General features: G+C 35.2%; 1 protein-coding gene across 4 annotated transcripts in view; it reads left to right on the top strand.

Moving 5' to 3' along the window:
* Positions 1-20,596, top strand: part of LOC107701654 (mitogen-activated protein kinase kinase kinase 3-like) — a 79,038-nt gene that overhangs the window by 21,889 nt on the left and 36,553 nt on the right. For 3 of the 4 annotated variants that reach the window (XM_016503699.1, XM_016503696.1, XM_016503698.1), the window contains 3 exons: positions 2,120-2,203; positions 3,091-3,135; positions 11,865-11,980. In XM_016503699.1, coding sequence (XP_016359185.1) covers positions 2,185-2,203; positions 3,091-3,135; positions 11,865-11,980 — 180 coding nt within the window. In that variant the 5' untranslated portion in view covers positions 2,120-2,184. Of the gene's footprint in view, positions 1-1,951; positions 2,023-2,119; positions 2,204-3,090; positions 3,136-11,864; positions 11,981-20,596 lie in introns of those variants that run through there. The other variant, XM_016503697.1, reaches the window with a different exon arrangement.

The following is a 20,596-nucleotide window of genomic DNA, read 5'->3' as shown; positions in this document are numbered from 1 at the left end:
ACATTTCATTACACCAAATACACCAAATAATGTTCTTTTTAGCAGCATCATATGACCCCTTTAAAGCATTTTCCTTGTATTATTTCTGAACATATAATACGTATTAGACAAGTTTGTACAAGATGAAGTTGTAGTTCATGCATCTTTTCTGCAAAGATATATAACAAGTGATTTGTTTAACATTTACATCATGTTGACAAGAAACGTACAGTATTTTGTCCAAGCAATAATAAAAGGACACATTTAATGTATAATTTGCCTTAAATCTCATTTTGTAAAAAAAAAATTGTGAATCGAATCGTGAAATCAAAACCGTTAATCGAATCGAATCGAATCGAATCGTGAGTTGAGTGAATCGTTACATCCCTAATGTTGACAAGTTCACGTGTGGTGCACTTGGAATAACATTTTTTTTAACTAGAGGGTTAATAAAGAAAAAGTTACTTGAATCATGTTGTAGTTACATTTTACCTACATTTAAGACAGCCTGATGTTTTTTAACCGTATAGTACTGTATATGACACCCTAGACAGAAGCTTGTCATGTCAACCCCTTTTAACTTCAGCTGCTTTTGAAATCACATCCCATCAGCCACAGAAAGTGCTGTTTACTCAAGGCTCATCTTTTCCAGCTAGTTAATTTGACATAATCACTACAAGAGCCATCAAGAGAGAACAGCCTCTCCACAGCACCGCCGCTATATTTGGCTCAGTTTTTTTACAGGCAGAAACAGATTGCTCCAATTTGTGTAGCTATTTTCCGTGCAAATGTTCGGAACCTTGTCGCTAGCACTCTTGTACTTTGACCCTGTTGAGTTCAGGGCTCTTTTGTGCTTTTCTGACGACCGTAATTGCTCTTCTTTTTGTGGTATCTCCGGGCAACTTGTCAATATTGTTGCATGAAGCTGACAATTATAAATGGAGAAAAAAAACTGATCTCATTGTCTTGCCTTTCATGTGTCAGAATACGAAATTTTTTTCTCCGATTAGCCTGTGGCTGCTGGTGACAGATTCGCTGTCTGGCGTTAAAAGCTCTCCGACTCGTCTTTGAAGAGCTCCGTGGTCGCTACCTTTAGCATTCCCTCCACTTTTATCCCGCTCGATGTGGCTTAACAATGTCTCAAGGGCAAGAGGGCACTTTCTGTCTTTAAAGACACCACGAGTGTCTCTCTCATCTGAAGAATGACATGATATAAGACTGGGAGATGATGGCTGCGTTTGCTGTTGGCAGTCAGACACACTGTCTATGGCCAGTTATGATTTATTACAGTGGGCCGTTATGAATAGAACTGCACTGTGACATAATGCGACAAATGTGTTATTTAAAGGGGCCATATCACAAACAATCACATTTTCTTAGAATTTTTTCTGGGAAAAAAATTAATTGTGCTATGAAATTATCCCAAGATGATTTTTTTTTATTGAGGCAGGTGATTAGTACAGATATACTTGAGTCAGTGACTTTTAAAAATCTGGTTTAAAACCACAAACCAAAAGGAATAACATATTTTCCTTATAAATATGTCTACAAATCTTAATAATCATTTTCAAAATAAATTTTAAATATCTTTAAAATATTGTTTTCCTTTTCTTTTTGTAAGTATTACAAAATATTGATTTGTAAATGTAATTTGTAATATTTGCAGGTGTCCTCTCTATGATATCACACAACTTTGTATATATTGGAAAAATATGTTTTAATAAAAAGATATAATAAAATAATATAATAAAATAGCAAATTAAAAATATAATATAATAAAATTATAATAGTTAGAATTTAAAATAATAATAATTTAAGATTGTTTTTTGAGGCTTTTCTCTTTATAATATCAGGGCAGGGAATTGTATTCTTAACATATTATAATGCATTCTTAATGTATTTTGAATAAACTTCATCATCAAAAATCATCATTGTCATTGAACTTGAGAGTCATTTTCTGTAAATTTTGCAATTGGGTGGAGACACACTGAACCATGAATGTTATGTAAATCCTCTGTGATGTTGAAGCATTGGCAGATGCTTGTAAGTTTTCGTTGTACCATTTTCGTCTGTTTGTTAGTATTTCAAGTTAATTATGTCTCTAATTTACTAATTGACTCTGTTTATGTTGTGTTTGCAGAGTGGAGATTTTCCCTGATGAAAGGAGTCGAGCACTCAGCTCGAGTTCACTAGGGTCACTTCCGGATGATGACAGTAAACATGGGTAAGTTGTCCTCTCTCTCTCTCCTGGTCTCACACACAGGCTTCTTCCCCCTCATAGCATACACACTTCCTGTAAACAGTTCCTCAGAGAACAGTGAAAAAAAAAAAAAAGAGACACGACTACAGAAACATGTTTAAACACATTTCTAACTTGGCCCATCTTGGGATAATTTGTTTTTAAAGCTCTGTTGTGTTAAAATGCCTCAGCAGTTCTCATAGATGTTACAAATCAATACATAAACAGCAAAAGAATATTTCTACATAAATTGCCTGTTTATCTTTTTGAAATTTAGTGCATTGTACCAGGGGACATGGTAAAAACATGGTAAAAATTATTATATTTATTAGATATATATAAGATATTATATATATAAAATATATAATAATATATTGTTTGATATATTATGATATCAAACACTGCATAGTCAAAGTTACCCATTCTAGAAATTGACAGGTTAATGACCTGTCAGTGCTGAAACTTACATCATCAAAGGTGATTGTGACGCTTTTTTCTGCATATTGACCTGCGACATGCTAGAGCTCTTTTAATGCACACCGCATTATGAGAACAAAGAGAAGCACAGCTGAATCCTGAGGAAATGTTGCATTGTTATTGTTGTTGCAGGACAACACTGGCTATGGTGTCATTTATTATTGAGGATTACATTCAGATGAAGTTTATCAGTAATAAACTTCAATGACACTCTTGAAATAATACAGTTCAAGACCACTGATTGCATGCTTGTCATAGAAAAATAATAGTAACAATCACATTTCATAACAACTTGAACAAGCTATAAACACATCTTTGTGATAAAAATTTCATACAAATGTATGAAATGTACTTCTGTCATTTTAATACTCTTGACTTTGTGGCTATTTTGACAGATGGCGGTCTCCAAAATGGACCCGGACAGCACAAGAACTCACAAGGTTTGTAGTTTTTTTAAGACTATTTTTTGATTCATTAATAAGTACTACTGAAAACTGAGGATTCCAAACAGTATCACTGTGAAGTGTGCGGTGTCCTTGTCTACAAAGGCCACAATAATGACATGGTGGCACAGTTACCACAGCAAAAAGCAAACACAAACACACCTCTGAAACTTACATCATCGGAATTATTCTCTTGTTGAACATTAACTCCGTGTGTTTCAATAGGGCACAACGGTTTGAGGTGAGTCTCATGAAGCTAGTCAAAAATGTGCGGTCATATTTCACCTCAAAATGAAAAAGAAATGATATTTGCATAAAGAAAATGTCACCTTTTTTAGAATGTTTTGCATTGAGGCATCATTTTCATGTCAGCTAAGCACATTTTACCATCAGTTTGTGTTACCGTAATGTAAAATACAATCTTATTATCATTACCATAATGCAGAAAATAATGATATATTATTAAAATATGACTAGCATTTGTTGTCCTGTCTTTTAATATGCAGATGTAAATAATCATTGTGTTCAGATTAGCGTTGACACAATGCCAAAATTTTGACTTCGATACGATACCCGAGTAAAATATCTCGATACTACTACTGAACCGATACCATGACAAAATTAATTTAAAAGAAAGGAAAGAAATCTCTCACTTGACCAGTGTTCCTGCCCTGCTTTTTGAGCATTTTCTCCCCCTTAAAAAGCATGCGAGTTCTTTTTTGAGGTTTATTGCGCTTAATAACTCTTTTTAACATCTAGCACATCCCGTGCTTTATTTTCTCATTCATGCATGTTTCTTATTTACTCCCAAATTGTCGATAATTTTAAGCAGTGCTGCGCTGCACTGCATGGATATATACAGTTTGGCACGGCCAGTGAGCATGCAGGGAGCTGAAGCCCATTGATTTCCATAGTATGGAAAAAATACTGTGGAAGTCAATGGTTACCAGCAACTGTTTAGTTACCGACATTCTTCAAAATATCTTCTTTTGGGTTGAACAGAAGCAAGAAATTCATACAGGTTTGAAGCAACTTGAGCGTGAGTAAATTATGCCAAAATGTTCATTTTTGGTTGAACTATCCTTTTAATTGTCATGAAAATAATAACACAAAATAAAAATGACTCTAAAAATGTAAGATTCATTTTCTTTATGCAAATAATTTCTTTTTTTCCCCTGTGGAATTTAGGGGTGAAATATGGCCCAGATTTAAGAGATTCAGCCTGCTTATTTGAATGTTTCAATGTGTTTGTGCCAAACAGGCAGGGACACACAGGTATATTGGTAGTCGAGACGGAGGAGCGCGTGTTGCTCTGATCTTGTTGAATGCTTTAGTGGTGATGTGTGGTGCAGCGCTGGGGAAATCCCCTCTATGTCTCCCATCAGAGGCTTCTTCCAGCTGGCCCTGCCAGCAGAACATCAGTGCAAACACACAATCACGCAACAGCCCTGAGAAACCTTTTCCACATGTGGAGCTCTTGATTCATGATGTCAAAGACAGATTACATCAAACAACATTACATTAAAGCCTGTCAGTATTCATTAAAACAAAAGATTGTGAGTTTAGATGAAGTTTATATTTACAGTTGTTGGTGTATTACTTCATGGTGGTGTTCATGGGAAGTTTTGGTACAGAGACCGTGGCTGGATTTAGCGTCTGTGGTCTGTGTGTACAAAATGTGTGTGTATACATCACTGTTTGTTGGAGGCTGGCTTTGGATTGAATGATATCATTGATTTGCACTTCTGGGTTTTGTTGTTTCAAATATTTAGATAGATGGGGTTTTCTCTCACAGCTAGCCTCATATCACTTTTCTCTAGCTTACTTCCTTTAAACTTTGTTTGTAGTTTTGTTCCTTTTCATCTTCTTGAAATGATCGTCTGTCATCATGTCAAGTCAGTGTTCTTTGAGAAATAGAATGGAAACATTGTCACTCAACCAGTCTCAAGTAGGGATGTAACGATTTGCTCAACTCACGATTCGATTCGATTCGATTCACGATTTTGTTTTAACAAAATGAGATTTAAGACAAATTATAAATTAAATGTCCTTTTATTATAGCTTGGACAAAATGCTACAAGTTTCTTTGTGAAATTGAAATATAACACTATAATAATATACTAATATAGCACTTCCATATTATTGCTCTTTTGTTGGTTTTAATTGCTTCTATTGTCCTCATTTGTGAGCCGCTTTGTGATATCACAAAGCCCGGAAACAAATGCTGTAGTCCAAACGAGCCGTTCGTTGTAGTTCTTGAAAAGGGATTTTTTTTAAAAACAAAATATCTCCCTTTGGAGTGGACTTTGAGATTTGTAACTTTCTAGATCTTTTTTATGCCCAAACATACACACTACACACTGACTAAAATTTAAAAAGTGAAAAAGCATAATAGGACCCCTTTAATATTGACCAAGCACCATTTCATTCAAATGTCCACTTAATCTTTAATATTTGGCCATTTCTTTAGGACAGAAATGCTATAGCCACTTTAATTAAATGAATATGTGAACATCAAAACGTGTAAACTCAGAGTGAGGGTTTGAGCTTTTATTTTGAATTTTTTTGTTTGTGAATTCACAATTAGGCTTAATTATGATTTTTAAATGGGTTTAATATATCATGCAGCCTTGGAAAACAGACTAATAATGTGTTTTATACATTCTCGTCTGTGAAATGTGCCACTTCCGGTATTTTGCCGATTGGTCGACTCGAGCAAAATGAAGTCGAGGATTTTAAAAAATTGAATAGTCGAATAAAATCGATGAATCGCGACAGCCCTAATTTGAACCGTCACATATTTGAATCGATTTTCAACCAGCTCGTGGTTAATCGTTACATTCCTAGTCTCAAGGATTTCCACCAGACTGCCATAGTGTTATCACAGTAAATCATCTTATCTTCACATCAGTATGAAGTAATAGAGGGATGATGATCCTTGTACAATTGCGTCATTCCCGCCGGAGCACCACTTTTTACAGATGATACAAAAGCTCAAAAGTGCAAACACATAAGCGTGAACAGAGTTTTTGTGCTTCTGATATCTATTACTCTATCCTTTACATTTTATTTGATTAGATTCTGTTCAGCTTAATCAATATTATGTTTGATTCAATTATATTTAAGTACATTCTATTCAAGACAATTGATTTGGTGATATTCTATTCAGTTTAGTAGACTGTTGTTTTATTTTATTAGATTATGCAATTTAATTAAAATTCTGTTCAGTTTAGTAAAGATTGTTCAATTAATTTGCATTCTAGTTAATTACATTTGGCCAATGAGCTTCGCATCTGGAACAAACAAAGCATACATACGAACGCACCCATACAATAACATATACATAAGCAAGCTGACATAGCACAGCGTACGTAACAACATTCTATTTAAAAAAATTCTGTTCAGTTTAGTAAAGATTCAGTTGGCTAAATTCACATAAAAAAATTCTGTTCAGTTTAGTAAAGATTGTTCAATTAATTTGCATTCTAGTTAATTACATTCTATTTAAAAAAATTCTGTTCAGTTTAGTAAAGATTCAGTTGGCTAAATTCACATTATGTTCATTCTATTCAAGACAGTTTGATTTCATAAGATTCTATTCATTCTACTCTGTTCTGTTTTTTCCCCGATTAGATTCAATGCAGTTTAATTAATATTATATTTATTTTGTTTTATTTATTGTATGTTCTATTCAATTAGATATATTCTATTCTTTTGCATTCTGTTAGATTGATTAAGATTCTGTTTGCAGCATTTCCACAAATGGAAAAGTAGTTATTAAAACTGGTTATCAGCTGAATTTGTCCAATCAGTGTTATTAACCTCAAAAGTACAGTATGAAATCTCAAAACCTGACTAATGCACAATATTGTGAAATATGAAAAAAGATAATTCAGGATTATGTTTTTAGGGTAAAGAATGACCCTGGGTTAAGAATTTCAGGCAAAAAGCATAGTCTAGTCTAGTCTAGTCTTTTCTATTTCATTTGATTATTCAAGTTTCTATTTGTGGCATTTCCACAAATGGATAAGCCGTTATTAAAACAGGTTATGGTCTGTATTTGTCAGTGTTATTAACCTCATAAATATGCGAAACCAAAACATTAACCCAGGGTTTATAAAGTACACTATGAAATCTTGAATCCTGACTACCCAGGATTAATAATTAACTGAGGTTTTTGTATGATCAGTGTAAGTCATGAAAGAATATCGGCCGATATATCGATATCGGCCCCAAAAAACCCATATCGGTCGGGGCTCTAATTTAAATGATTAATTATTTGTTAACATTAGTCAATACATCTAGCCTATTCATTGTTAGTTCATGTCAGCTCAAGTCCATTAAATATTGTTAACAGATAGTTACATTGCTTTACAAAGTAATGTATTAGTAAATATTGAAATTAACATTAACTAAGATTAATAAATGCGTTTGAATTGTTCATTTATGTTACCTGATGTAGTTAACTAATGTTAACGAATGGAACCTTACTGTAAAGTGTCACCTTAAATGAGATTGTGGGTGTTTAGTGGATAAAACATTGTGCTTTGCACTGAAATATTGCATGCAAAAGTGACTCAACTGTTTAGTGAATTCCCCCCTCGGTGTTTCAAGATCAATAGCTTCTGAAAAAGTGTTTTTCTGAGGTTGTTTTGCAGAAACTGAAGCACTTTAGTGTGGCAGTATTAAAATAGAAATGAGGTCAGATGGTGAAAGAAATCGTGTGTGTTGTGAACCCTTTCTGAACCCTGTCTAATGGTGGATGCCACTGTGGAAGAACAGCTGCGGAGTGAGACTTGCACTGGTGTCAGAATCAAAGATCGCCCCCAGACTCCATCTGCCTCAGCAGCGTCGCCCCTGTCTCGCCCAGCACTCCTCTGCCCCACAATGCCCCTCTGCCTCCCCTGGGATGCAATAAAACCCCTCAAATACACCACTGTCATTTGCTGCACATGACCCACCCTTACTTCTTTACTGCACCAGACAGTAATAATGTTGTTAGCTTGTTTAATGGAATAGTTTGGCCAGAAATAAAAACTGTCATGTTTTTAAATGCACTTTTAAATGCACTAAAAATAAATGTCTCCAAAAATGATCAAAACAGACCATTAAAGTGTCATAAAAGTGGCCCAAAGAACTCATGTGCTGTTTTTCTGTCTGTTCGTCACTCAAAACTTTCATATTAGTTCATAAGGCTAAATCATGTGGACTATTTTTATGATGTTTTTGAGGTGCTCTTTCTAAGCTCGTTCTAACACGCCCCCACATGTCTACGTCACGATGTGGGAAGATTTGCATAACGCCGCACTTTGTTTGGACTTCCAAAAGAGGACACGACTAGAAATCAGTGGTTAAGTTGTATTTACAACACTGCTCCAGAACAATTTAACCCAAATATTCAGATGTGTCCTGTGCATTTTATGGAGGACTGTTTCCTGATCCTGATAGGCCCGGGGAGCAGTTGGGGGTTCGGTGCCTTGCTCAAGGGCACCTCAGTCGTGGTATTGAAGGTGTGAGAGAGCGCTGTACATTCACTCCCCCCACCTACAATCCCTGCCGGTACGAGACTCGAACCTGCAACCTTTGGGTTACAAGTCCGACTATCTAACCATTAGGCCCCGACTTCCCCAATAATGTACAGTATGTGGAAAATAATGTTTTTTGAACCTTAAACCGCATAAACACATTTCATTATACCAAATACACAAAATAATGTTCTTTTTAGCAGCATCATATGACCCCTTTAATGCTTTATTTCTTAAAATGAATAATTTCACAAAGTCTGTATAAATCTATTAATTTTTCTCTGATAGAACATTCTTTTTCTGCTGACATCCCTTAGTCTATACAGGGTATTCGTTAATGTAACCAAAAGCCAAAGAGCTGCTATATAGTTATTGGTTTAAATGTATGGTTCACCCAAAAATTTTAATTGTCATAATTTACTCACCCTCAAGTTGTTCCAAATCTGTATGAGCTTCTTTCTTCTGCTGAACAAAAAAGTTGATATTTTGAAGAATATGGGTATAATAACCGAACAATTGTTGGTCCCCATTTACGTCCATAGTATAGAAAAAATACTATGGAAGCCAGTGGAGACCAGAAGCTGTTTAGTTATCCACATTCTTCAAAATATCATCTTTTATGTTCATCAGAAGAAAGAAGCTCGTACAGGTTTGGAACAACTTGAGAGTGAGTAAATTACGACATTCATGATTATTTCCTTTTTTGGATGAACTATCTCTTTAACAAGCACACACATTCAGTCTGACTGCATTATGGTATAAAACACCCACATTTAAAAATCTATGAAGTCTATTTTTTTCTCATTACATATCCTGTTTCATTTGGAAATGTTTAAGTTTAAGTTTAGACAAGCTAGTTTTGGATGATTTGTTCATCATAGTGATTGTAAAAGCAGATCTGTATGTTTTGTAAATGCACCACCAGTCCTGGCACTCTTCCGTACCAAGATCAATTACTATGATTAAGAATGACATGATCCCCGTGGGTAAGCCAAGGACGATAACTGTAAAGATATAGTTTTGAGTTTGAGCGTTCAAAGTGACATAACTGCAGTGCGAGTGTATATTAAACAGATTTTTGTGCATTGGTGTGGACGCTAATATAGTTATTGATATAGTATGTTGTGTGAATGGACCTTAAAACCAGTGCAGTTAAAGACTAATTCAAAGAGATTGCACATTCAGCATTTATTTATCATTATATTGTATTATGAATGCAAACAGACTTACCAAATTTAAAAATGACTCAGAAATGGCTTCATCTCTAAGATTTGTGGATAAATAGAGCAAATAAATTGGCACATAGGCACCTGAGATTAACAAGAGTTATCTTCTCTTTCCTGCTATCTCTTCCCCATGATAACAGAGGTGAATGACCTTCCACTCAGACTGTAATTACAAGACCCGCTTAATTGGCCCCATTAGGGCCCCTTGATATGTTAATATCTGACACGCTCATTTGCATGATTGCTCCCCATTTCCCGTTCGATGATGGCTGAGTTTGTGGACTATTTTAATGTTTCACAGGCTGCCGCTGGTGTTCATATTCTTTTGTTTTTCTTGCACAGAGATTGCAGCAGTCATTCTTAATGTGATCCGGTTAAGAATTCAAGACACACATGAGCTGCTCCGATACATTCTTTGCAAAAACCTTCCCGTGTCCTTTTGATAAAGCATTGAGGCTTTTATCCAACATACTGTAATAAAAGTTTCCCATTAATTGTTGGGTAAAAAAGAAAACCTATTAGCTTTCGCTTTGCAAAGGCCATGTTAAAACAAAAACACTTTGTTTTCCAAATTTCTTGGTTGATTCAGTGCTTAGTTTTTTTTAGTTGACTGGCTCTTTGAAGCTCAGACTTGCTGTAATGCTTATCTTGTTTAATGTATGTTGCATCATTAAAATTCTCTCTCTAACGCTGCGCTTGTCATGTAGAGTGTTTAATGCACCAAAGCAGAACAAGCCCATCAATGGGACCAAACCTTTAGTGCTAATATAAAGTGATCTCTTGTGTCTGGCCACGTGTCCGTCCCTGTGCGCTCTCTCTCTCTCTCTCTCTCTCTCTCTCTCTCTCTCTCTGTGGCCTGTTGGTTTACATCCTTGATCACACTATAGAAAGAGGAGCACATCAGCACTATTATGGAAATATGTCAGAGGTGTGTCTGCATCTGTATCTGCACTGATGGAAAATAGATAGAATAAGGAAACAGTGGGCCGGTTTGTGTACCGCACGGTATGTGACACTGTGTGAACATTGAGTGCTGTGAATGACATCTTGGTATTCAAATAAAATGAGAGATATGAATGGGAAAGAGATCCAAACAGGACCTTTCTATTATAGTAGTTCAAAACACAAGAGTTGCTTGGGATGAGTGTGTGAAAGACACCTCATTTGCACTTGTCTCTAAAATAGATGATGATTTCAACTTTCCTAGAACTCGTGAACATGGCGTTAAATAGATTTTCAGAATTGTAAGTGAATCTAATCAAGCAACAGTCTATTTAAATCATATTTTAGTGCTGTTTTGTGGGGCAAATTGCTCATACTTAGTGATTTGAACGAACTGTGTGACTTATGGTTTTCACGATAAAACTGGCAAAAACTTTCTTAGACTTACAGTACATTTAAGGAACCGAGTCTAGACGGTGTCGTTTAGCTTGAAGATGGGCTGTTTTGACATTGTACAGTAAGCAAACAACTAGAACACTGTTGAACCATTGAAAAAACACCATACTGCTAAAGAAACACCCAGAACACCCTAGCAACTGCATAGCAACGTGCTAAAAAAAAAACAGAATACCATAGAAACTGCATAGAATTGTGCTAAAAGCCACCCTTGAGCAACCTAAAACTGCACAGCAATAAGCTAAAAGAACACCCAGAATACCCTAGCATCACACATTAGAATGCACTAAAGACCACTCAGAATACCTTATAAATTCATGTCAACACCTGACAACCACCGACAACACCCTATAGGTTTGTGGCAGTGAGTTGTGCATGGGTAAATGCCACTCACATTTTCTTTTACAATACGTCAGTTTCTGGGTTGGTGATGCTGCTGTAACAAATAAATGGAAAAAGTGAATGTTTTGGTTTAATTTTCTTCTCATCAGGTCGTTTAAGTTGACAGTCATCCAGCTGCTTCAGCATCTTTGAAGATCCAGTCACAGCATAGCATAAACTTGTTTGTTTCTTCCAGATGATGAAGAGGCGCTCACCTCCATAATGAAGGACCTGGCTGCTTTACGCTTCTGTTACCAGCTCAAGAGCAACAACAGCAACAAGCCCAAGAGCAGAACCCCGTCCTATAGACAGGTAATTACCCACAGTGCACCACTCAGCAGCAGCTAGGCATGTGCAAAGCTGTGTTTTCAAAAGCAACTAGTCAGAAGGTTGTCGGAATGATCCATCGACTAATAAGTCTTAAAGTAACCTGAATAATTTAGTTGAAGTACAAAACACACTGTTTCTAAAAGTGGAATTATTGTTAAATTAACCTTAGGAATACAACGGCGCAAGACACTCAACAAAACATCACGGTTGTGACATTTGCTAAAGATGTCCATTCATTTATCCATTTATACATTTTATATTAATGAACTGCAAAGCTAAATAAATAAATAAAAAAACAAACTATTGCTATAATAATAATAATATAAACAGGATTATTATAGTAAACTAAATCTGAGACTAAAATTAAAACCGTTAAAAAAAATTCTTTACTTGAAATAAAATAAACGTTAACTGAAATAAAATCTAAAAAACTTTCAGTTCAAAAGACATTTCAATTTCTTTTATTGTTTTATTTATTCAATGAAAATGAACTGCAGGTGATAATATTAAAATAATGTTATAAAATATTATGTTTATTTATTTATAAGTTTTATTAATGTTTTTATTGCCCAATTGCTTGATTTATTTATGTATTTACTTATTTATTTATAATAAAATAAACATTAACTGAAATAAAATCTAAAAAACTTTCAGTTCAAAAGACATTTCAGTTTCTTTTATTGTTTTATTTATTCAATGAAAATGAACTGCAGGCGATAATATTACAATAATGTTATAAAATATGTTTATTTATTTATAAGTTTTATTAATGTTTTTATTGCCCAATTGCTTGATTTATTTATGTATTTACTTATTTATTTATAATAATGAACTGCAAAACAGAAATTCAGAAAAACAACAATGTAAAACCTTTCAATAGCACTAGCTCACTAGAGTTTTGAGGTAACCTTCAACCTAACCTGATATAATCCCAGCCAGAGTTGCATTGTTAGTGATACAGTTTTAAACAGGATACAGCTGAGAGAGGCACTACTGTTAACATTTAACATCCGCTCTGTGTGTACTGTACAGCATAAAACACCAGTATCCTTGTAGTTTTCTTTCATTGCCTGAATTTTCACTACAATGCTGTCACTCCACACCGGACGCCAGTCAGACCTCAAGATAAATGGCTGATAAATGGCTGGCATGCACTCTGTACACACACACACACACACACACACACACACACACACACACTCTTTTTGTTTCCGTCCAACTCGCTCTTGGTTGCTCTTTCTCACACTTCCACCTCTCATTTTTTGTCACATACACCAAATGCCAGAAGCAACTTTCCCAACTAAGTAACCAAATAGGGCTGGGCGGTATGATGGTATATATCGTGACCACGGTATAAATTGTCAACCGTAACAGATTTTTTAATTCTGTGTATAACGCAAATAAGTGGGCGTGGTTAACTCACGTGCAGCGAGCGTGAGACTGAGATGCTGCCATTTGTCAAAGACAAATGGCGAAATTGACATTCAATTTTCTAAAGGGTTGTTCAAATGTGAAATTGTCGGAATAAAGGTGCAGCAATCAACTGCGAGAGCAGTGCAGCAGCCTGACAGTTTAGAGGAGCGCACAGACTCACAACGGAGGAAGCGTTATGAATTAAGCTTAGTTGACTACCTCCGCCTCTTATGTACAGTTAATTTTTACACATGAGAATCACATTCAGTGTGGACGCGCAAGCGGTTGGCGTGGTAATGACCAACCTGCTTGCTAAAGCGAATGTACATAAGTCAAATAATGACGCGGTTATAAGGTGTGTATAATTTAAACTACTTAGTCAGCACTAACAGTAGCTAATGTTCAGTTTGCATACTGCTGCTCTCCTAGTCAACACTGAACTCTTCCCTCTCTTGATTAAAGCTCCAGTTGAAGGGTTGCCAATTATTACAAAAAGAGCAAAACAAGCCCCTTAAACACAGTATAATAAGCAGATACCAGGGAATAAATTTAAACAATATAACAAGTATTAACAGTATCCTACAAAATTAAAAGGAAGCAAATGTGATTTATTATGAATGGAATATTTCAATATAAAATACCTAGATATTATAAACTGATTGAAGTAAAACAATAACATGAGATTTTTTCAAGTTGCATTTAATGTCAATCAGTTAATCTAAAAGTTGAGTGTGTTTTTTTACTAAGTAAATCATTTACCAAATTAAAGAAAAAGAAAAATCAAGTGTTCATTTATTTATATAAAGCCCTTTTTTCGTTTTTCAGAATGACTATATATATAAATAACTATATTGTGAAATATATTGTTCCCGTGAATGTCATTGTAGTAACACAACAACAACCATCCCCCCAAAAGATCCAGCTACTCACAGGGAGTTTGACAGGTTAAAACACATGCATTATGAAATACATTTTCCATCATGCTGTATTTGTATCTGTCAGTAAAATATTGTAATGCTTGGTACTTTACTGTGACATTGACATTTGCAAGAGCTCTTTCAGTTTTACTAAGCATTTTTTTATTTTATTCTGCTCTTGCAATGTGAAAAAGAACCCTGAATGAATGTACAGTAGCCAGTGAATTATTCCCAATGGACGACACTGGGAATCTTTTGTTTCTCTGCTTACGCTCATCTTTCTTTTAATCTGTTTTTGTTGGGATGCTCTAAACGTTTTTAGAATCATTTTTAGCATCACTTTTACCATCTTACTGTGGGAATGTTGATATAAGTCCTAAAGGAATTGCAGTAGACCAGGTTTTGCGGAAAGCATTTTGAATAATATGTAAATGTTTGGGGGTTTTATTCAGTAAGTGACTTTTTTTTTTAATGCAACCGTTGACCTCGAATGATGACACTTATATTCTCAGTAAATTTCTCTCTCTGCCTACCTCTAACTGTCATTGATCACTTTTTAACAAATTTTTAATAAACAAATAATTTTGAAAAGTGTAAAACATATTTTGGATGTCAATATTTTTCTTTTGTGTTTTAAGAATTTATTAACAGATTTTCAAATAATTATAATGTAGGTTGCATCACAGAATCAAAGAATCCTGAAAAATCCTGAAAAAAGTATCACAGGTTCCAAAAAAATATTAAGCAGCAGAACTGTTTCCAATATATTAATGATTTCTGAAGGATCATGTGACACTGAAGACTGGAGAAATAATACTGAAAATTCCGCTTTGACTCACAGAAATAAGTTACATTTTAAAGTATATTAAAATAGAAAACCATTATTTTAAATTGCAATAATATTTTACAATATTACTGTTTTGTCTGTATTTATGATCAAATAAATGCAGCCTTGATGAGCAGAAGAGACTTCTTTAAAAAAACATTACAAATCTTTCTGATCCCAAACTTTTGAATGGCAGTGTATAAATACACACACATACGTGTATATATTTAAGAAATAAATGTAATATTTATATTTATATATAATATAAATCATATATAATTATGAATATATACACACACACACGTAAATATTTCTTACATTTATACATGCATGTGTGTGTATTTATATAATATATACATATAAATATACACAGTACACACACATATAATATGTAAATACAAACTTTTATTTTGGATGCGATTAATCACGATTAATCAATTTGACAGCACTAGTTTATTTGCCGTGTTTCAGCACGTTGTTATGGGAAGAGCCAAGAGCGCATCCACAACAGGAGTTACACATTCTGACTAGCACATAACTTAGTTCGAGTTCACTTGCATATATAAGTTGTAATATTATGTTTATGATGTATAAATATCTGATTCTCATATGACCCAATTAACCCACTAACAAAGCGCTTCAGTTTACCAGTGTTCATTGATTCTTCAGCTACAGCGCACGCAGCTCAAACAGCAATGCTGCTGTTTAACAGTGGAATTAATTTAAGATGTTTCTTTTTCAAAATCATTGATGCATTATGCCACTTTTCTTTTTATCTTATATGGTTTAATTAAAATAATTTCATTATTGTCCGTGCGGAGGCTATTTCGTTTTATTTATCCATGGCACATGCATTTAGATTATTTACGTGTAAGTAATGTTGTCCAATGATTTGTTTGCATTAAGCATTATTTTATCTATGTGTAAGGCAATAATTATTTTTTTATAAAGAAAGTTGGTAATAGGAGTGCAAAATTAATTTTAAAACTTACACTGGTTCAAACTAGGCTGCTGTACTGTGTATGTTTGATTTATGTTGAAGTGTTTGGGACATGGCTTTTAATGGTGAGACTTTTTTGTAATTAGGCTCTCAAAAATTACTTAAAAATTTGGATTTAGATTTATCGGCCAACATATCTTTTATCGGCTTTCAAATATAAAGAATCGTATAGGCCAAAATGTTCATATCGGTGCATTCATAATTTTCTTCATATGTGCTCATTTGGGGCATACAGTGATTTATGATTTATAAGTATTTGGCTTATATGTTGCGCAGTTGGGATGATTGTAACTCTCTAACTTATTGTATTACATTCAACATTATGATTTATTCTTTCTCAGTAGGGGTGGGCCATATCATACCGTCCACAATAATACCGGTATACATTTTTACATGATAAAAAAGTGCCATATCGCGATATCAATGATATAGCGACGCAATGACGTATGGCGCATTTACGTTCCCTAGTGCGCACAACAACATCACAAACCCAATAGGTGTGTTCGACTTCAGGCAGCACTGTGCAGACTGATCGATCGGTGTATGACATCAAAGTATCGCGAGAGCGGTTCTAGAGCATATTCAAGCTCACACTCTTACCGAGACGCCTATCTTTAGCGAAGCAGCGCACTTCTGAAATGTGCCGCGGCACGGCTGGTGTAAACACAAGCATATAGCTCTGGTGGCCGCGTCGGAGCCGCAACGCGCCGCAGAAGCGTGCAGTGTAAATAAAGGGTAAGTCAGTCTCGCAGGAATTTTGATGTCATATACCGATCGGTCTGCTTCAAGTCGAACACACAGCTGCTGCTGCATCCTTATGACAACAGATTTACACTAGGGATGGGGAGTCGACTCCAGCACTGGAATCGATTCTCGTTGTCGACTCCGAAATCGCGGCTGTCTTCACTGATTCTCAAATCTCTATATAGTGTCTGGCAATTGGGTGCAGTATATCAGCAAAGAGTGAACGAAATTAAAGTGAAGATCCATTTGCAGTGCAGTCCGTGAGCGGTGTGCTTTCACATAAGACGCGTTTGAGTGCACTATGATTCGCGGCTGTTTGAAATGGGCCGTGCACGCGTGCGTCGGATAGCTGCAGTTGTCGCAGAAATGACTTTTCCCCATACTTTTATCCTACGTGAAGGTTACTTTAGAAATAAATAACAGTCATAGTAAATTTAGTTTGTAATTATACATGCTTCTGTGACAGCTTTGTAGTTTAATTGATGCTTTGTTGTGCGATGTCATGTTTAATGCAATGCAATTTGGTTTTCCATGGTTAACCTACATAATACAGAAACACTCATGAAGCAAGCAAAACATGCGCAACGCGTGCACGTATTTGTATTGGTGCAGAATGAGAGGGACAAGTACAGTACAGCCTAGCGCATTTCACACAGGCTGCTAGTTTCACCTTCACCATGAAGTCGTGTATGCTTAAGGTTGAAAATAAATGTTGTTTATAGTGAATGCCCCTATAAATGGTATTATTTTTTATGATTTAGTTTTAATCCAAATGATGCGTGTGCTAAGTGAGTGAGCATCAAAGATCACACAACAGAAGTGCGCGCTCTCTCTCTCTCTCTCTCTCTCTCCCTACCATTAAGTAACTTGTGCATTGTTTTACTTACTTGTTTTTGATGTATCCGACTGAACTACAAACTTTCCAGTGATGTCTGTGAGAAAGGTATATTCACTCGACAAGCTCGCGCATCTGTGCCGCCGCGCGCTCAATGTACTCAGCGTGCTTTGTTTATCAGCTCACACACATCAGCTATACAGGCGTTAATACTGAATGTTTAACGTTATATTCATTGCATACATATACTTCGTAGTAGACATCCTTAACTCCATTCTGCTGTCTGTTGTTCTGTTGTCGATGTTTCTTTGTCTGAATATGGCGCTTATCACATGCTGTGTGGTATCGGCGTTTGGTATCGGGCATTTTAACGAGTACGAGTACAGGAGCTCAGTATCGGGCCCGATACCGATACCAGTATCGGTATCGGTGCATCCCTAATTCGTATGCATTTACTCATTTACTAACTGCTTGTTTTCTTTAAAAAAAAAAAACTCTAGCTTTTCTAATCTTTTTGTATTCTATTTGTTTTCTTTTGTTTATTATACAATTAACAAAAGCAAAAAAGGCCTCTATAACACTAGCTTGCTCTTTTCTTTTTCTATTCTATCCATTTTCTTTTTATTTATTATATAATAAAAAAAAACCTACGTGTACTGCATTAAGCTAACTGAGACTTGTCATAGCACTTGCATATTGCTCTTTTGTTGATTTTGATTGCTTCCATTGTCCTCATTTGTAAGTCGCTTTGGATAGAAGCGTCTGCTAAATGACTAAATGTAAATGTATTTTATGTATTTGATTTATTTTTAAAATCAATGCTGTTAAAGGCAGTAGCGCCATCCCCTGACCATTATAATGTGACGAATTCATAGCTCATTTAAAGGTAATGTCACCGCTAAATTAGAGTAATTTGGACAGTCACGCTAAATGGAGTCGAGGAGTCTGAGTCGACTCCGAAAAACCTGGAACCAAACACCCCTAATTTACACTTCAAATTAGGTAGTCTGTCATCGATGACAGTAGCTCATTGGAAAAGGATTGAAAATGCCCTTAATTTTGTTTGTGCTAATAAATGCTGCTGCCTGCCAGCTGCAATCACCAATAAAATGTTGTTCTATATTTTTTTCTATATCGTCATAAATATCGTTATCGCAAATATTCTTGAAATATCGTGATATAATTTTGAGGCTATATCGCCCACCCCTATTTCTCAGTATAAGTCTACAAGTCTTAATTATTCTATCTGCCTCAGGTATAAACTCATTGTGAAAAATATTTGATCATTACAAGGTTTACAAAAATATTTGATGATATACAAGGTTTCACCCTGACCACCCACTCGAGAGGAGAACCCTCATCCTGTTATTATGTGCATACATGAATGCACACATGCATTCAGATCTGCTGAACTGTAGTTGTAGGACTGGATAAACTGAACTGTGTGAAGATTTTACGGCACTGATGACAGACATACAGGAAGAAAACAATGTGGGTGTACTTCAGATGTGTACTTCAGGAAACAGGAACATACTATTTGTAATATTTATTCAGTGTCACATCTTGTGGTTTTTGAATGCAAAGCAAATGCAGATTAAGACATGTATTTGTAGTTAGTAGACCAAGACTGAATGTGAGAATACATTTAATATGGCTAGTTTGTGGTATTTGCTAAATGACATGGCGTGCAAGAACGTACATGTAAGCTTTTAAAAGCTACGAAGCTGTATTTTTCAATATTTTTATTAAAATGATATAATAATATAATATAATTTCAAAATGAATTTGTTCTTCATATTTTCATTTTGGCATATTTGCATAATTTTTATTGAAAAAATTAATAAATAAAAAAATGCATTAAAAATAATATATAATATACAATATTTATCTTTGAAATTCTTTTCATATTTAAATTTTGGTGGTTCAAAATGAATACTAATGTATTTTGTTTTATTAATACAAATGTTTATTGCATTATTTCTAATAAAAATATAGAATTTTTTATGCTATTGTTTTACTGGTTTAATACAAAGAATATAAGTACTGAAGAAGAAAAACAACTTTAAGCAACCAAGAAAAACTATGACATGACATGTCTTACAGTTTACCATGTAGTACAGGGCTCGACAATAAGGACTGCCCGATGGCCCGGGGCCAGCGTGAAAGACGTTCGGGACAGTAGACGGATTTGTCACTTGCCCGATCGGGCCACTGCAGCATCGTCACGACAAATACATACAAATGTATGGCAAAATACCCGTCCTGGCAAGTAACTTTGTAGCTTTAACAATGATTAATCTATATTTAATTTATACAGTGGAGTACAGATGCACCGATCGACTGGCCATTTTTTTGTTTTATTTCAGACCATCTCTATTTTGTGCTTACACAAACTGCACTGCAATCATTTTCCAAAATGTTATTTGTGTGGAAATATTACATTATATTTAGTCTGTAAACGGCCGTTAACAGAGGCCAGCGATGCTGAAGATGAATGCAAAGAGGAGAAAATACAGTAGTAGGCAGAGCAGCTCTGTTCATGATGCGCGAAATATAAGAAAATCCTAATATTGAATTTTATATGGATGTGTTTCTGAGTGGAACTGACTGTTTTCGGAAAAGTTTACATGGCGTTTTCTTTTCATCTTGGTTCGGTATAATATATTTAAAGTAGTGCTAATATGCACAGCGCTGATTTGCGTACAGCAGTAACCAAGTAAACACTGCTGTTCTACAAGTGTCGCCTGCTGGCAGAGAGTGAATGTGCGTCTCATTCAGCCCGTCTGCTGTTTCGGTTTCATGCAGGTGTTTTATGTAGCATAATTTCACAAAGCTAAAGTCAGACCATTCTGTTTTTGCTTCA

The sequence above is a fragment of the Sinocyclocheilus anshuiensis genome, unplaced genomic scaffold (assembly GCF_001515605.1).
Source record: "Sinocyclocheilus anshuiensis isolate Anshui unplaced genomic scaffold, SAMN03320099.WGS_v1.1 scaffold1626, whole genome shotgun sequence".
Taxonomy (NCBI): Eukaryota; Metazoa; Chordata; class Actinopteri; order Cypriniformes; family Cyprinidae; genus Sinocyclocheilus; species Sinocyclocheilus anshuiensis.
The sequence above is the reverse complement of the archived record's forward strand: the minus strand, read 5'-3'. Positions and strand labels throughout refer to the sequence as shown.